Source organism: Cryptomeria japonica, chromosome 5, assembly GCF_030272615.1.
Source record: "Cryptomeria japonica chromosome 5, Sugi_1.0, whole genome shotgun sequence".
NCBI lineage: Eukaryota > Viridiplantae > Streptophyta > Pinopsida > Cupressales > Cupressaceae > Cryptomeria > Cryptomeria japonica.
In genome coordinates, this window is record NC_081409.1 from 688,740,337 (window position 1) to 688,753,559 (window position 13,223).

The 13,223-nt window shown below is 32.2% G+C and overlaps 1 protein-coding gene across 1 annotated transcript; it reads right to left on the reverse strand.

Moving 5' to 3' along the window:
- Positions 1-3,051: 3,051 nt before the first annotated feature.
- LOC131040717 (receptor-like serine/threonine-protein kinase At1g78530) lies at positions 3,052-4,824 on the reverse strand. Its single transcript, XM_057973666.2, has 2 exons — positions 4,011-4,824; positions 3,052-3,470 (listed from the first exon to the last, which is right to left on the reverse strand). The coding sequence occupies exons 1-2, from the start codon at positions 4,822-4,824 to the stop codon at positions 3,052-3,054; spliced, it is 1,233 nt and encodes a 410-aa protein (XP_057829649.2).
- Between the last annotated feature and the right edge of the window lie 8,399 nt (positions 4,825-13,223).

A 13,223-nucleotide genomic window follows, 5' to 3' on the forward strand; every position in this document is an offset into this window, starting at 1 on the left:
GATGTAAACCCTTACTACAATCCTAACCCTAACCATTAACCTAACCCTAAAAGTGATACAAACCATAACCATTAGCCAAACCCTAACCATGTTGTAAATCCAAACTATACCCATTAACTTAACCCTAACAATGATATAAACCATAAACATAATCCTAATCCTAACCCTAACCCTATGATATAAACCCTAAATCCTAAGCATAACCACAATCTTAACCCTAACCCTAGCCTTAACCCTAACCATGATGTAAAAGCAAACCCTAACCATTAACCTAACCCTAAAAGTGATGCAAAACACAACTATAACCCTAACCCTATAGATAATCCTAAGCATAACCATAAATCATAAGCCTAAACATAATCTTGACCTCGACCCTAACCCTAACCATTAACGTAAACCTAAGAATGATGTAATATCTATCTATAATCCTAACCCTAACCCTTAACCCTATGATATAAACCCTAACCATAGACATAACCCTTACCATAATTCTAGATATTAATCCTTTGAACCACAATCATAAACTTAACCATAACCCTAACCCTGATGTTAATCCTAACCCTAATGTTGTGATATAAACCCTAACCCTAAATGTAAAACTAACCATAATCATAAATCCTAATCCTAACCCTAATCCTAATCCCATGATATAAACCCTAAACCTAGAAATAATCATAACAATAATACTAAATCCTAAGCCTAACCATTAACTTAACTCTAACAATGATATAAACCCTTACTGCAACCATAACCCTAACCATTAACCTAACCCTAAAAGTGATACAAACCATAACTATAACCCTAACCCTTAACCTTGAGTATAACCCTATGATATACATCCTAACCCTAGACATAATCCTAACCATAACCATAAATCCTAAGCCTAAACACAATCTTAACTTTAACCCTAACCCTTACTCTAACCATTAACCTAACCCTAACAATGATGTAAAATCTATCTATAATCCTAACCCTAACCCTAATCCTATGATATAAATCCTAACCCTAGACATAACCCTAACCATAATTATAAATGTTAAGTCTAACCATAATCTTAAACTTAACCATAACCCTAACCACTGTTCTCACCCTCACCCTAACACAGTGATGTATAAACAACAACCCTAAACATAAAAACTAACCATAAATGTAAATCCTAATCCTAACCACAATCTTAACCCTAACCCTAATCATGATGTAAATCCAAACCCTAACCATTAAACTCACCCTAACAATGATGTAAACCCCACCTATAATCCTAACCCTAACCCATAACCATAACCACCCTAGCCCTATGATATAAAGGTCCTAACCCTACATATAATCTTAACCATAACCCTAAATCCTAAGCCTAACCACAATTTTAACATTAATTGTAACACTAAACATGATGAAAATACAAACCCTAACCATCAACCTAACCATAAAAATGATGTAAACCCTAACTATAATCCTAAACCTAATCCTTAACCCTAACCCTAACCACAATCATAACCCTAACCTTATGATATAAACTCTAATCATAGAGATAATCCTAACCATATACCTAAAAATTAAGCCTAACTAGAACCTTAACCCTTACAATGATGTAAATCTAAACCCTAACCATTAACCTAACCCTAACAATGATGTAAACCCTAACTATAATCCTAACTCTAACCTTAACCCTAGACATAATCCTCACCATAATGATAAATCCAAAGCTTAACCACGATCTTAACCCTATCCCTAATCTTAATCATGATGTAAATCCAAACCCTAATCATTAACCTAACCCTAACAATGATGTAAACCCTAACTATAATCCTAACCCTAATCATAGCCCTATGATATAAACCATAACCCTACACATAATCTAACCATAACCCTAAATCCTAGCCTAATCACAATCTTAATGCTAACCGTAACACTAAACATGATGTAAATCCAAACCCTGACCATTAACCTAACCTAAACAGTGATGTAAACCCTAACTACAACCATAACCCTAGCCCTAATAGCAAGACAAAATGAACCCTATTCCTTATTGAATTAGGCCTACTATTTTAAACCAAATCAAATCCTAACCCTAATAGTAAACCATAATGAACCCTAATCCTTATTGAATTAGGCCTACTATTTTGATTCCAATCCTAACTATAATTATAAATCTAGAATTGAACCAAATAGAATCCTAAACTATACAACAATATATATATTGAAATTAATTTATGTCATGTCTTTCAATTCATATAGAATAAGCCTAGAGGTATCCTTCTCAAGGTGCCTATTGCACTTTAATGTTGATAAATCAATAAAAAAAATAGGCGCCTCTAGAAGGATACCTCTGAGCTTATTCTATATATATTCTTAAATATATATAAGCTAGTATGTATGACAATGACATAAAAACTTTGGATGCTACTTAGAATGCCTCTATAAATATTTCCAAATTATATACATAAAAATAATAAATTTTAAATTGATATTTTTCAATTTTTTAAACATATCGTAAGATATTTTTCTATTAACATAAAAATAAATACGAAATATAATATAATTTTATTTTTTTATTTAATTTGATCGAATAATCAAATAAAATAATGCTTTCTGCCAAATTTATATGAGATATATTTTATTGTTGTCGACTTTTTAACATTGTCCATGTATCGTCTTGTCTGAATTCATATAACTTGAATATATCCCTATTAAAAACAGAAGCACTAAACTATTTTAATATTAATTGACATGGCAAAGTTGATCCGATCAAACCAAGTGATGCTAACGAATGAAACGTATAATAATATTGCAAAGAATTCACAATAGGAATATTTTACCATTGAATGAGAAATACATAGTCATTATGATGGCTTTCAACCGTCAATTCATACGTGCAAAATAATCTGAATAAATCTTGCACTGAAGTCTTTGTACAAACCGATTAATTAAATCTGAATAATTTTCGGAAATGATTTAAATAATTAAATCATGTAGCAACCAAAATAGATAAACATTGAAACTTCAATTAACAAATTAAATTATATAAAGTCAACAAAAATAATAAATACAGTATTAAACGGATATAGAGGAATCCGTTAGAATTTCATAATATTGAAATTCTTGTTCAGCTAGTACAGAAATTGGTATATTGAATTTTCTATTTCTTTGTTTTATATCTGTTAAAATGTGAACTACATCTTTCATATCGGGCCTTATTTTTGGATTTTCATGTGTACAAATGATTCCCAATTTTAGAATTCTTTCCATTTCAACATAAACTTGTTTGTCTTTATAAATATTTTTCAAACAGTCATCAATGAGCTCTGTCAGGTTGTTCTCCATCTGTACCTTGGCTGCCCACTGTGGAAGTGCCAATCCCTTATCAAGTAAACTTGAATTTGTTGGCTTTATACCACTTATTAACTCCAACAATACAACACCAAAACTATATATATCAGCCTTTGGAGACCACCTCAGTTGATATGCCCTTTCTACAAAAGGAAACAGAAAATATAAATACAAATAATTCTAACAAATTAATGTAGAATAACTGAAAACACTAAAAATAAATTTTCCAAATAAATATATTTAAATAATTATTCTTAAACATAAAAAGATCAATCTTCTTTTTTCCTTGTGTTAAAATTTTATGAATCTTAAACTCCATATAGTAAGCAACATATTAAGCCTGAAGAATGTTAGTCAACTCTCAATATAACACTTTTTAAACCTAGAAATCAAACCTTAAATTATTACTAATATAAAACTTCTTAAACCTAAAAATCAAACCTTAATTTATTACCAATATAAAGCTTCTGGAAAAGTAATTTCCCAAAAAAAAAAAAACAGATTGAAATAAAAGAAAAGACAAGCTTTTCTCTAAAATTCAACTCCACAAATCTAACAATTTTGTGATCTTACTAAATCAAAACTTCCTGGCATAAATTCAATTACAACTTTCTCTCTGTACAAGTACGCTTACACGTAAAAATAACAAAACAAAATTCAAAGAGAGAAGGCAATTACGATACCTGGAGCAGTATAACCTATAGTGAAGCAAAAACCTAAAGAGCTTGGTGTGACCTCATTATTATTCATAATCCTGGCTACGCCAAAGTCAGCAATATGGGCTTCCAGATGTTCATCAACAAGTATATTTGCAGGTTTCAGATCACAGTGCACAATTGTATTCTTGCAGTCATGGTGAAGATAAGCCAATCCATGCGCAACTCCAACGGCTATATTCAATCTTTGCTTCCAATCCAATCTGCAATCCAGTGGGCCGTGCAACAGAACATCCAAGCTAAAATTGGCCATGAATTTGGAAACAATTATCATTTCTTGGCCATTGAAGAAATAGCCTAAAATTCTCATAAGATTTCTGTGACGAAGCCCCCCCAAAATCTCCAGCTCTGACAAAAAGTGCTCTAGGCAACATTGTCTGTCCTCTGAAAGTTCCATTCTTTTTATGGCTACTGTTTGGCCATTGCCGAGGATTCCCCTGTAGACTGTTCCAAATCGGCCTTTTCCAATTATTTTTCTGTCGCTAAAATTGGCTGTTGCTTCAACTAAATCTTGCTGTGTTGTTTTCAAATATGGCTGGGAAATTCTTTGAATTTTTGCTTCTAGGGTTTCAAAATCAGAGACACGGTTTCTATTTCTGTTGATATAGGGTTGCAGAAAAACAGAGAAGAGTAAAACAAAAGATGATACGAATACAATAGTGGTGAAGAGAGGAAAAGCTCGGAGAACTAGATGCAGATAATAAAGCTTCCATGATATAATTAGGGATATAGCGCAGCTAATCAAGTAAATAGCTAATAAAATCCTAACGGATTTCCTCATTACACTAAATCCTTCTACTATTGCAGAGCTCCGTCTGTATGCAGAAAGCCTTTCCAGGGATAGAGTTTTACCACACACTTTGTATTGAATTTAATAAATTAATAATGATTTTGGTTGGATAAGCACTGATTGATTGATGCCTCTTAATTCTCAATAATCCAGTCGATCATCTTTCCTCGAGCGGGATATTTCCCTCCCTCATTAAATCAGACTAGGAGAGAGAATACGAGTTTAGAAAATCGGGACTTGTGATCTGAAGAAGTCCTCTGCACAAGCTTACTTGGAAAGCAACTGAAAACAACTTTCAATCATGTAGCTTTAAAGTCCACTTGAAGAAACGTTGCAGCAGCTTCTCACCCCTTTGAAAAATTACTACACCTTCCATAAATGTAGTGTTACACTTGTCTTCCTTGTTTGAACTTATCAATATGAGTGATTCGTTTAATGACAGCAAGAAGTTCTGTTAGACAGATATGGGAATATTATTTTTCAATGGAATGTTTTTTTTTCTTTATAAATAATAAAAAGGAAAAAACAAGAATATGCCAGGTGAAATGAATTGAATATGTGTGGATTAAATTCTGACACAATATGACTCCGGTGAATGAAGGCAAACAAATTACTGTTTTCAAATTCGTTTATTCTTGGTGAGTTTTTTTTTCCTTCATTAGATCCAACTGTTTCTTCATCCATGTTGCATCATTATTGAATATGAACTTTTCAATATGTTCAATCTTCTTCATCTGAATCCTCTCTCATATGAACACAATATAATAGCTCAAGAAATATATATGGAATATCCCCAAGCTATATCTTCTGCATGAATTAAGAGTTCAAACTAACTAAATAAAGAGGTTAAGGTTTAAACCAAATTCTCTGAGTAAATATTGTTCTCTCCCTTTTTATATTATAGTGATATGATTTATTTACATTAATAAATTAATAAATTAAACGGATATAGAGGAATCCGTTAGAATTTCATAATATTGAAATTCTTGTTCAGCTAGTACAGAAATTGGTATATTGAATTTTCTATTTCTTTGTTTTATATCTGTTAAAATGTGAACTACATCTTTCATATCGGGCCTCATTTTTGGATTTTCATGTGTACAAATGATTCCCAATTTTAGAATTCTTTCCATTTCAACATAAACTTGTTTGACTTTATAAATATTTTTCAAACAGTCATCAATGAGCTCTGTCAGGTTGTTCTCCATCTGTGCCTTGGCTGCCCACTGTGGAAGTGTCAATCCCTTAACAAGTAAACTTGAACTTGTTGGCTTTATACCACTTATTAACTCCAACAATACAACGCCAAAACTATATATATGGAATATCCCCAAGCTATATCTTCTGTATGAATCAAGAGTTCAAACTAACTAAATAAAAAGGTTAAGGCTCAAACCAAATCCTCTAAGTAAATATTGTTCTCTCCCTTTTAATATTATAATGATATGATTTATTTATTGAAAGATTATATTTATTAAAAAAGTAACCAATAATTCTTTGTATCTTTTTGTTTCAATCTCTTTTAATCATGTTAAATCATTTTTGTAAGTGAAATTATTAGTAATATTTTTCTAAATAAAATTTGTAAGCAAAATTATAGGCAAATAGAAAGGAGAGGAAACAAATATGGTAAAACCACATGTCTGTTTTTTCAATAAGCAGCCACTGCTTTGGGAAGTTGCTATGTGCAATGTTTCATGTCAATGGAATTTTTTTATTTTTGACACAACTTACCTCTTAGACATTAAGAATTTTTTTGGAAACCTTGGACACCTACCTCTTCATGTTTAGCTCTACAAAATATGCATGTCGCTTAAATAGCAGACATTGTAGGCCCCAGCAGCAAAAAATGTTAGTTGTTGTGCAAATTGTCCTTCCTACCCATTTAACTTTAAATAATTTTGTCACACATATAGTAAGTGTGCATTCATATTGTATTCAAATTTGAGGCATTGTACTATGTACTCCATCTTTATATTACACTCTGGCAACATTGGACTCTACCTTCCTTATACTATGAGCAATCAAACATGTGCCTAAATGCTTTAGGTATTGAACTTTCCATAGTTTTTACACTCTTGAAATTTAGTAACTTTTATATAATTCATTTTTTTAAATATATTTAGTATTTTTTTGTTATATAATTTTATGCTAGTAATTTTTTGTTATATATATATGATAGGATTATATATATATATATATATATATATATATATAATTATAATGCTTGTTTTCATAGAATAAGTTGGCCCCAAAATGGCCTCATGGATTTGAAACGAATGATGGGGATTCTAACTGTGTTCTCTGTGATGAGTATGTTCAGGATATTAAGGGCAAGATAAAGGTGGCGGAGACTTCTTATCTGATGGCTAAAGGGAAGAAGAAAAGCCCTCTTATTGTCCCACTCGGTCAGAGGGGACAAGATGTCCTTTCTTCCTTCACTTGCAAAAAAATATCAAAAAGAAAATTGTTTTTGAGGATGTTAATAAAAAAAGATAATAGGGACCTAGTTTTGATCTCCTATATATGGACCTACCAAGTATATGCATTGACATCCCAATTGAGAATGCTAAAGTAACCCCTAATGAAAAGGCTTCCTCTGTTACGAAAAAAGATAATATGAGAAAAATGGTCAAGGATATCACTGATGCCAATCTGACCTTTTCATGTGGTTGGACTTAGAAGTGTATGCCTTGAAGGAAAGGGTTAATTCCCTCATGGACAAGTTGGATCAAATATAGAGAAGTGTGAGAAATGTTCTTTCTGCAGAGAAGGTTGATATAAAGTCTTCAGTGAGCATTTTAGGGTCTTTCCAAAGGCATATTGGATTCTCCTACAAGGAGTGTGAGAAGTAAAGAAAAGCAGGATGTGGTTATGCACTGTGCACGGGTCATCTTTCAAGTCCCTTTTCTAGGACTTGTAGCCTAGGAAAACATAGTTCATAAGGTTTTAAATAAAATCTTTGAAGAACTATTGAAAAAATTGCAGTGATGTAGGGTCTAGATCCTTTCAAAACATATTTTCTTCTAATCAAAAATACTATATGGTTGAAACATTTATAATAATTTAAAGATATATAATATTTAGCATTTTTTTAGTTTTGTATTTTTTTTTTTTGAAAATTTAGTATTTTAATATATATTAATATGAGCTTTTATATTAACTCTGATATCAATTTTTAAAATAGATTAAGAAAAAAATTAAATGTTTAGAATTCAAATATTTAAGAAAAATAAATTATTATGATTTTTATAAATTAATTTTTTAATATACAATGAATTATTATTTATATTGTATGATAAATAGTGCAATTTATGAATAAGTATTGGTTAAGTACTACATATAAATTATATTTTTAATTACAAATCCAAAATATATTTAAGTAATGTTATATAATATTTTAAAATTAAAAAATTAAAGTTCATCCCTATTGAAATTTTGTTATGATTTATTTAAAAGTCTATGTGAACACCAAATGTAACCAAATTTGAATTCACATAAGTATAAACTTAATTAAATATTAAACATAGCTATAATTGAACTACAAGTAGATCGTTACATCAAGAGGCTTAACCTATAATGGGAGCACGGGTTGGAGTGTAATGGTGTGAAAAAATAAAATGTTAACTTTAAATAAATAAAAACCAACAATATAAACTATTTCATTAAAATTGAACCATTTCATTCAAAATAAATATATAAATAGCAAGTGAAAAATACATAAATAAATAACAAGTCAAATTATCCAAGGTCAAGTTTAATTAAAAGAGGAGAAATTTGTGGAAAGGACAAATAAATTATCCAGCATAAATTAATTATATTTTATAGCGCAAAATACTTATAAAGTTTTCATGGTTTTTTATTTATTTATGTAATATTCTACTTTAACTATTTGATAGTAAATAAAATAGTAAATAATATAGCACAATGTAATATTAAATTTCTACTTTATGTATCCAAGTAAATAGTTAAAATAAATAGGACCTCTTAGATCCACAAGCTAGAGGGAGAGAGTGGAGGTGGTGGGAGGGTTTCGGTGTTTGTGGGAGATGTAGACAGAGAAGGCGAGGATGACCCAGATGGAGATGGGTCAGCTGTGTGGCTAGGTGTGGAGGTCTCATCTAACCTGTGGATAGGTTGTGGCTTCTTTTCACCTACCCTGTTCTTTGTGTGGGTTTCCAGGTTCGTGTTTTTCTCTAGGGGGATCTTCAGGATCCTCTTGTTTTTGAAAGAGTATCTGCCTCTATATTAGCCTCTCTGTAGACATGTTTAGCCTCATATTGCTCTAATTTGACCAAATTGTCAATTATGTTGTCCAGAATTGCCTGTAGCCGCCAATTTGGGGTTCTTTTCATTTTAATTGCATTGATTGCTATCTCTAAGTCTCCCTCTACTATGAGGTTTCTTATCCCATGATTGAGGCAATCAATTAAGCCTAGAAGCAAAGCTTTGAATTCTTCTATATTTATTATTATTGGTATCCGGTGGCAATGGCATGGCCATCTTTCCAATAACTGGTCCTAAATAATCTCTAACCACATATCCTATACCTGAAGGACCTGGATTACCTTTCGAGGCTCCATCAAAGTTTAGTTTGAACCAACCCTACTTAGAGGGAGACCATATAGCTTCCTTTCTAGCACTAGGTTTTCTCCCAAAGGAAGGGGGAATCTTGATTCCTTGCCAATTATTTCTTATTCTATCATCCCAAGAAGAGAAAATTTTGGAACAATCTGTTGAGAAGGGAAGTTTGCAATTTACTGTCTCAACAATTGAAGTTTTATTTGAGGATAAAATTGATTCAAATCTTCTTGCTTTGTCATCAAAAAGTCTTTGATTCCGTTCTTTCTAGATTTCCCAAACAAGGCAAGAAGGAGAGATTTCCAGAATCTGACTTAAAGTGCTTTCCTTAGAAGGAAGAGGCCAACATTGAAAAACAGAGACTATATCATTAGGGAGGGCTGATATCCACCCCAATTTTGCACAAAACCATCACCAACATTTTGAAGCAAATGGGCAATTTAAAAGGAGATGGTCAACTGTCTCTACTTGAGCTTTGCACAAAATGCATCTTGAAGGCCTTTCATAGCCCAATTTAGTAAATCTTTCTACTGTGAGGATACTCTTTTTGCAAGCCAACCATGCAAAGATTCTAGCTTTAGGGATAATCTTACTACTCCAAAAGAGTCTTAGTGGAAAATCTTGTTCCTCTTGATTCCCAAAGTTTACTAGAACCCTATAGCCATCTTTAGCATTATATTGTCCTGTTTTAGAACATACCCATATAAGAGAATCTTTCCCTCTTCTGGGATTAATATTTCTTACTCTTATGAGGTCTAATAGCTAATTGATTTCAGCAGTAGGAATAGGAAATCCTTCCAAAGGCTTCCAGCTCCATCCTTGCATGCTAGAAGTCCTTTCCAAAACCAAATAATCACTAAATCGAGATCCCTAGTGTTGTTGAAGCCAGTGCTTGGCTGTTGGAATGTTAAGAGAGCTTTCAATGCTCAGATATCCTCCCCATGAGTCTTCCCAAAAGAAGCTAGAGGATCCATCGTGTATATCCCAAGACAAGGAATTTGCAATTAAATTTCTACATGAGACAATGAAATTCCAATTTCTAGAACCCTTTGGATGAGAATTAGATCAGAGGAGGTTTTGAGGATCCCCATCTGTGATATATTTAGTTGCCATCATCCTAACCCATATTGCTTTGCGGTCTTTAATGAACTTCCAAACTAGTTTAGCTCCCAAAGCTTTATTCTGCAAATGAATATCTTTGATTCCTAGACCCCCCATGGACTTGGGTTTGATGATTTTATCCCATGCAATTAGGGCAATTTTCTATTTTTTCTTCGGTGTTTTGCCAAAAGAAGTTTCTCATCTTCTTAATGATGAAGGAATTTGCACCAATAGTGTGGGATAAAAAGGATAAAAGGTAGATGGGTAGGGCCGAAATAACTGCTTGGAGCATTACTACTCTACCAGTGCATGAGAGCCATTTCCCTTTCCGGGAGTTTATATTCTGATCCATCTTTAGCTTTAGTCCCAAAGTTTTGTATTCCTCAATCCTCTATCAATTGGAATGCCCAAGTGTATACAAGGAAGGATGTCAGTTTTATAGTTCAAGATTCTTTGGATCTTAACCTCTAGGAGGGCAGGGGTGGAGAAGAAGTAAATTTTTTATTTTTCTTTATTGATGATTTGACCTAAGGCCTTCCCAAAGGATTCCAGAAGCATTTTTAATTGAGTTCCTTCCTTGATTAATACTAGCTTTTATATTAACTCTGATATAAATTTTAAAAATAGACTAAGAAAAAAATTAAATGTTTAGTGTTCAAATATTTAAGAAAAATAAATTAATATGATTTTTATAAATTAAATTTTTTATATACAATGAATTATTATTTATATTGTATGATAAATAGTGTAATTTATGAATAAATATTAGTTAAGTACTACATATAAATTATATTTTTAATTACAAATCCAAAATATATTTAAATAATGTTATATGATATTTTAAAATTAAAAAATTAAAGTGCATCCCTATTGAAATTTTGTTATGATTTATTTAAAAGTCTATGTGAACACCAAATGTAACCAAATTTGAATTCACATAAGTATAAACTTAATTAAATATTAAACGTAACTATAATTGAGCACGGGTTGGAGTGTAATGGTGTGAAAAAATAAAATGTTAACTTTAAATAAATAAAAGCCAACAACATAAACTATTTCATTAAAATTGAACCATTTCATTCAAAATAAATATATAAATAGCAAGTGAAAAATACATAAATAAATAACAAGTCAAATTATCCAAGGTCAAGTTTAATTAAAAGAGGATAAATTTGTGGAAAGGAAAAATAAATTATCCAACATAAATTAATTATATTTTATAGCGCAAAATACTTATAAAGTTTTGATGGTTTTTTATTTATTTATGTAATATTCTACTTTAACTGTTTGATAGTAAATAAAATAGTAAATAATATAGCACAATGTAATATTGAATTTCTACTTTATGTATCCATGTAAATAGTTAAAATAAATAGGACCTCTTAGATCCACAAGCTAGAGGGAGAGAGTGGCGGTGGTGGGAGGGTTTCGGTGTTTGTGGGAGATGTAGACGGAGAAGGCGAGGATGACCTAGATGGAGATGGGTCTGCTATGTGGCTAGGTGTGGAGGTCTCATCTAACCTATGGATAGGTTGTGGCTTCTTTTCATCTACCCTGTTCTTTGTGTGGGTTTCAAGGTTCATGTTTTGCTCTAGGGAAGTCTTCAAGATCCTCTTGTTTTGCATTTTGGGTTCCTCTTAACTGTTAGATCTCGTCTCTATTTTGAGCCTTCTCTATTTGTTAGGATTGGCTGGTGAGAGCTGGTAGGATTTAACGAGATGGATGCTCCATCTCTGGTGTGTAGCTTTTTTTCTCTATGTGTCTCATGGCATTCCATGTCATGGGTTCACCCTTTCATTTGGGGTGGATGTCATGTTCTCTTGTAGCTTTATCATTATTTAGAACCTTTACAGTGGCTGTAGGATTTGTTTCTGCAAGGCTTGTGTGGTGGTGAGCCCTCATATTTTGAGGAATTTGATTTATACCTATGTATCATTGTTGCATGGGCACTCATAGTTTTAGCTTGTTGTGTTTTGGTGAGTTTCTACTGCTGCACTTGTCGATGTTGATAGGGAGCATTTTCTTGTTTTGACCCTACCTTTCTTCATTGTTCCAAGATTGGTTTTTGTGGATGTGGACTTGTGCACAAGGTTTTATCTTACAATTTGGGCTTTTCTTCTTGTGCCTTGTTCCTAGGCATCTTGTAGGGGGATATCTATTGATGGGTATTGTATAATACCCCTCATCTCTATGATGGTTTCTTTTCCTACATTTGATTAGACTATGTTTTTCCTCTACTTCGTGTTTGTTGAGGCTAAGTGGTTGTTTCTATCATTTGTTCTCTCCTCAGTGCTAGGGTGTCGAACCTTGTGTTTTCTTTTCATGATATGAGTGTGAGGATTGTTGTGTTTATTCTCTTCTTAGTGGATGAGATCACCCCTTTAGTAATTAGACCTTCACTATCAATTATGAGTTTGCTTTGGATGTGTGTTGGTGGCTAGTTACCCTGCGGGCATTTAACCAGAGAGGAATATGCTTCTAAAGTGTTTTTTTCAATAGTGTTTTCTAGCTTCCTTTGGTGGGTATTGTTTTCTTCTTGGATCCCTATGTTTTCCTCTCTCTCCCCTTATCCTCATGTGATTTATCTTGTGGGGATGCCCTTTGGCTTCCCCTTTTCAAGATGAGGAAGTTTTACTCTAAGATCTGTGGTTTTAAAGACTTTTCAAGGCTTGTGATTTTTAATGATATTGCTACCAACAAACCTATAG

What these genes read in the sequence shown, in the direction of transcription:
- LOC131040717 (XM_057973666.2), bottom strand. Translation starts at nt 4,824, where the DNA reads ATGAGGAAATCCGTTAGGATTTTATTAGCTATTTACTTGATTAGCTGC. An exon ending in TATAGGTTATACTGCTCCAG is followed by an intron (nt 3,471 to 4,010) that starts GTATCGTAATTG and finishes TTCCTTTTGTAG; the next exon opens with AAAGGGCATATCAACTGAGG.